Raw genomic sequence first — 6,261 nt, forward strand, 5'->3', positions numbered from 1 at the left:
TGCCCTCTGAGAATCCCCTCCCATATATATGGGAGAAAGGATGCTTTTAAATTGAGCATCAATATTTTTTCATATGATGAAATGACTTTAGAAAAGTCTAAAATATTGTAAAATTAATAGATTCATCGTATTTATTGGCAACTCTTCACCCATGTATGTCATTTCTCTTCAAAATGATGCATCATATGAAATCTGTGGTACGTATTCCATTATCTTTTTTTTTTTTCTCCATTAGGACCAGTACATCTTCCTAAACCAGTGTGTTTTGGACATTATTAAATCCCAGAAAGAGAAGAAAATGGATCTTATCTATCAAAACACAAATGCCATGGCAATCTATGAGAACTTTACACCATCACCACATCCTGGGAAAGCAAATGGTTACCATGCATAACTGTAAAGGTGTAACATCTCTCCCACTTCTGCCTTCTACATAGGAAAGGGAATTCGCACTGTTTTTGTATTTCTTTGTATACAGAGACTTTTTTCATTTTTTAAATAACTGATTGAAAATGCACATGTTAAAAATGTCAATGGGAACTGTGGTTTGGTGTTAAAAGGAAAAAAGACTGTATTTAACAGAGGAATTCTGCTTTGAGGAAAGTCAAGAAGCATTGTTATTTGGTGAAATTAACTCCTTTTTCTAAATGGTGAGATCCATTTTTAATTTCAAAAATAACAAATTACACTGATTCTTTTTAAAACTACATTAAAAAAAATCAGGCTCCTGTTCAGACTTCTAAGACATTGAATATATTCAATGTGTTCCAGAACTGTTTGTGTATATAGGTTGTTTTAACCAATGAACATTGCATCACAGTGACTATTCAGGTTTGGGTTTTTTTAAACGAACACAACTCTTGCAAATAGAATGTTTTAAAATGTAATTGTGCCTTTTTTCTAGCTGTTTTGCTATATACAAAATGATCACAGAGACCTATATTTTTATATTGAAATTCTCAGTTGGAATAGAACACCTACCTAAGATGAACACCCGTTTTCTTATTTGGAATAGCTTTGCTGATTCTTTCCTCATGGAGGTGGTGCCTCTTTCTCTGTAATTCACTTTAGCTGACAGTGACTTTCTTGTAGAGATGATTCACTTGGTCATGTGAGGACAGCTGTAATGATGTGATAATGTGGTTGCATGAAACTATATTAAGCTAAGAAGCACAACACTTTCTTGAAGGGCCAAGCTGAAAGTTATCTTGTTTCATGTTCATTTTCATGAATCAAAAAGCACCTCCAGTTTTCAGCGGTTCCTGACATTGATGTTCTTCAATATCATTCAGTGCCCTTTTGCCCTTTTTTGCTACTTTGACCTCACTGTCCTCAGTCAGTTCAATCTGAGTGTAGTGGCCCATATGGTTCTGTCTAATGTCATGGCACTACTTCTGAGGTGTTTATAAACATAGTCACGTGATGTGCTATAGCCAATCCGATTAAGCAGAAGCCAGAACAAATAAAGCTGAGGTCAGCAAAGACAAAGTGAAGAAAAAATGGCAGCAGCCAGTGGAATAACAGGTTGCCATACAGAAGAAATCTCCCCCCCCCCCAGGAGTTCGCTTGACTATGTTGAATATGCTAATTGTAAAACAAATTAGATCATGCTTGGTCCAGCCCTTACGTTGCAATTGCAACACTCAGCAATGAGTGTGGAAACAGGACAGCTTTGCATTCCCTGGCTGCTTACAAACTTGACATGGAGGCTCTATCTGCAGAGAGGTTGTCTGCAGCCTCCAGTAAGCCAGTCCACATGCAGCCTCCCTGCAGCCTCAGGTTTCAGAGAAGTTCCAGGAGAGTGGTAATGCTGTGCTTACCATGTGCAAATAGGCTACAGGCAGCCATCTCTCCATGTGGTTGGAGCCACCACATGGTAAGTTCTTTATGTTCCCACTGCATAGTTAGCACTTAGCAGTTTATCCAAAAGATGGACGTGTCACTTGATAGCTACAGCCTCAGCTGACCTTGAGGATTTGGCCCTCAATGTTATCATTAATGGAAGAGGAAGGCTATGTATCAATCTGAGCTTTAACTGTTGTTTTCTTTGCGTTTGTGTGTTGTGGTATGGATGTAGTGCTGGTGAAGAGAAGACCCTCTTTATTCCAGCTTTTCTTTTGGTTTTATTGTACATAAGGATTTATTTAAAAGTGCAATATTTGATTTATTGAATGAATGATTGCCTCTATTTCCCATAGAGTTACTCAGGTTCCGTGTCGCTTCTTATTTGTTCTGTGGTTTACATTCTTTAATGTATAATTTTGTGAAGATTGAAGAACTCCTGTGGAAGAGTGATCTCCAGAAGGTTCATTGGCATTACTGAAATTCTGACAAAAGTAAATGTACAAAGATCTACTGATTTTGCAACTGCAGAATAGGTTTTAGCCAGTTAAAACTGAGGTATATATATATATATTTTAATGGTGTCATGTATCAAAGATATATGATTGCTCTGTAATTTTTCATTTGTGTTTTGCATTATGCTGCTGTAGTTGTAATGGCTACGATTTAATGAAAATCGAAGGGTTCTCCATTAAATTTATTTTGTTGGTACACTGATGCTAGAACTATAAAGGCATTATTAATAAAGGACATGGTTTGGGAAATGGGAGGGGGCTCATTCTTTTAGGCAATGCGCTGGCAGCATTACAAACTGGTATGATCATTGAGTGTTATATAGAGTTATCTATAAAGTTCGTTAGTATTGTGAATACCATGCCTTGGTTTCCTTTTGGTGCAAAATCCCTTTGAATTTCATTGAGCTTGTGCAGGCAGAATGCTTGAGGAATAAGGTTGCTAAATAACACAATAAACCGTCATCCTTGGTTCTGTGGTATTTCAGTCTGCTTGTATGCCAAAAACTGCTGTATATTTTGGAAATCAAATGAGTGTGTTTGTTACCCTGCCTGCTGTACTTCTACACGTCCATGATTTATGGCTTTTCTAAATCTGTGGCCTTATATAAAATGGCATTGGATTTTAACTTTTTTAAATGAAGGAAGGGGCCCTTTTAAGTACAGATGAATTTGCTTCACACATGCCACTTCTTAATGTAATTTCTGTATAATTGAGCAAGACCCCGCCAAGAAACTTAAATTGTACAAGTGAATGAAAGAATTATTGCACATCATTTTGGAGCTACAAGTTGGCAAGAACAATGAATGCTTGTAAATGGAAAATAGAAACTTTCAAAGGCACCATACAGAAATAAGCTTTTAATGGGATTGTTTTGTATAGAAATATGCCTTCTACAAAAAAAACTTGTGGTACCTTAACAAATATATTGTAGCATAAGTTATATGAAATGCAGTCTGAAGAGGCACAGCATTGACTGGTGACTGGGTTGAAGAATTGTGAGTGCATATAGAGTTTCTACCAATTTGGCTCCAGCTTGGAGCCAGATATCGGAGATAAGAGGCAATGATCTGTGATAACTGAATCCTAACCAAGCAATAATTGATGCTAGCTGGTTTCATGCAGTTTGAGACAACTGCAGTTAGCATGTAAATAACTTATGAGCTTGCCTTACAAGGGGAGTTCCAGATCAAAAATTAACATATTAGTGTTTACAAATTATTGCTGTATCCAAAAGGTTAACAGGGTTGATGTCTATTTCTCACTAAAATAAATGGCATCCTCTTTAGGCAATGCAGTTATTCTTAAGCATTGTATGTCTGAAGTTTATATCTGATAAAATGTTGATTAAACCATTCCCTTAAAGCTGTAGGGCCCTGAAGCAAGCAAACCAACCTAAGCTCATATGGTTGTGGGTCCAGGATTTGGGCAAAGAAAATTGGGAGAAGAGAGGAGTGCTGTACACTCCACACTCAGATCCTCCTGCCTAGGGCTGCCATATAGAAAACAGGACAGGTCTCCTGTACCTTTTTAAGAGATGTGCAAAAGAAATAATTTCAGCAGGTGCAGCTCCCCCCCGCCCCCGCATGACCAGCTGCATCTGCTGACATTCTCTTACAGGAGACATGTCCTCTTTTCCATATGGCAGCCCTACACCCTCTTCTTCCTCTCAATTAATCTCCTGCTCTCTATTATCCATGCATCATGGTGATGCTGAGGGATGCTACTAGGCTGCAGGCTGTAGCCATAATAGGGTATGTTCCATGAAAGGCATCTGTGCCCAGAGGCAAGTATCTAGGGTTGGGCTGGGGCAGAATCAGGACTGATGGAGAGACAATTTAGAAAACTAGTCGCTTTCTCATTAGATCATTCCCATAGGCAATCTAGCTGCAGGGGAAAATATTGTTAATGCTCTAACACAACTCTAAACATTTGTACCTGCATACCTGCCTGTAATGGCAACATAATGGAATGACCAGGGACTGTACACTGACCCTATCATAAGCACTTGTTTTCTGACAGGTCTGGCCCTACCATTAGGCAGGTGAAGCAAGTCACTTCAGGCAGTAGATTTGGGGACAGTAATGAAGGGTAGCATAATGAAAGTAGTGTCAATTATTTAGTGTACTATTACCACTAAGAGGGCACCACTGGTTTTTCTGACTTGGGAACCAAAATCTCCTGGTTTGTCTCTGTTTGCTGGTGCAAAGATGGCCCAGCTGGATATCTGGCAGGAATAGGAATACCTTCTTACTGGTCTGCTTGTTATATAACTCCTTTTTTATCTAGGCTTAGAAGTTATCAAAAATACCTTCAGAGTGCATCATTACGTTGCTGAGAGTGTTCAAATCTTCCCATTCTAGCCTTAACACTGGGAGTGATAACCTATGGGGCACAATTCAAAGAGAGGAAAGAACTATGCATGCAGCTGGAATCTTACTTGCTATGTTTGTACCCCAGTAGTTTCCACTGCCAAAGGGAGGAGCTGCTATTAATTTAAAAGCAGCCAGTTCTCTTAGGCAGTGGGAAGAATGGCAGCACCAATAGCCAAGTAAAGTTCCCTGCATATCCCTTCTTTGGATGCCTATCAATGTTTCTAACTGGATATTTTTTTCTTCATGTGAAGCCTGCTTTTAAAAGGGACTGTTAATTGTGCATCAGAAGTTGCTATTATGATCATTGTGTGTTCAAATGATGAACAATGTTCAGTGTTTCCTCCATTGTACTGATGTTTGCTACATACTGTCTTAATTTTAATGGTTTGATTTGTTTTTCAATGACATAAAATTAAAAAAATGACATGATTGCTTTCTAGGTGCATTCTTCCTTTATTATTCACTGTAATTTAACAGAATCTCCCTATCATTCATCTCATTCTAGGATAACTTTGAATTTTTCAGTTCTGTCTTCACAAAATCTTTCAAGTGGTGTGTGTGTGTGTGTGTGTGTGTGTACGTGCACACATGTGCGTAGCAACACTAAGAGGTTAGATTGTTTTTGTAAAGGTAGCACACATTTGAAGTTACATAACTCCTTAAGCTTGGTGCCTTGGCAAACATAGCGTAGTATGGTAGCTAAGTGAAAGAAGCCCTATTCAGACATTGTATGGATTACAGGTGTCTGTAAACGTATTCATATTTTTGCGTGAATGGGTATACATGCATTCATTTTAAAAGTGAAGCTGGGCATAGGCCCTTCAAATGCAGAGAAGAGATAGAAATGTACTACTCCACATGCCTTGAACATAATGGGGCTATTCTGACAATCAGCAAAAATCGGGCTAGCCTTTATAATGTATTTATTATATATATTTATTATAGTTATTATATTATCTCTATATTTAATTCTCCAGGATGTGCCTTTTTGGAACGTGCGTCCCGGCAGCCCAGCTGATTGGCTGGGCTGCGGGGGCGCCTGATTGGTCCTGGCACACCCAGGAGAATTGCCTGGCTGGGCGGCTGCGGAGGCATGGCGGCGGCGGCGGGCCAGGCGGCGGCGGGCCAGGCAGCAGCGGCACTCTCTGGCCCAGCCATGCCGGCGGCTGCGCTACAAGGGGCGCAGGTGCTATGCGCCCGGTCAGCTAGTTATTTATTATTTCTCTTTGTAAACCACCCTAAGCCATTTTTGAAAGAGCGGTATAGAAACTGAATAAATAAATAAATAAAATGTTTAAAAATGGCAGATTTCTCTGTTTAACTAAAAACACCCATATCTCTGAAACTAACCATCCACACTGTACTTCCTTGCACTCAGTATTGCCAGGAGTATTTGGAGAACAATTTTTGATACGATTTTTTAACCTAGGGTTCTTGTGGACTCTTTGAATGATAGTTATCAAATGAATGTACCCTGTAATATTCAACTTCTTATAAAGGTCCAGGTCAAAAATTAGTGTCACCGAACTGT

General features: G+C 39.1%; 1 protein-coding gene across 1 annotated transcript in view; it reads left to right on the plus strand.

Moving 5' to 3' along the window:
- PTPRJ (protein tyrosine phosphatase receptor type J) overlaps positions 1–5,159 on the plus strand; it is a 168,195-nt gene extending 163,036 nt beyond the window's left edge. Inside the window, exon 23 of the mRNA XM_053277986.1 lies at positions 236–5,159. Within this exon, the coding sequence (XP_053133961.1) occupies positions 236–394 (159 nt within the window). The 3' untranslated portion in view covers positions 395–5,159. The remainder of the gene's footprint in view (positions 1–235) is intronic.
- Positions 5,160–6,261: the final 1,102 nt, after the last annotated feature.

This window comes from Hemicordylus capensis, chromosome 1, assembly GCF_027244095.1.
Source record: "Hemicordylus capensis ecotype Gifberg chromosome 1, rHemCap1.1.pri, whole genome shotgun sequence".
Taxonomy (NCBI): Eukaryota; Metazoa; Chordata; class Lepidosauria; order Squamata; family Cordylidae; genus Hemicordylus; species Hemicordylus capensis.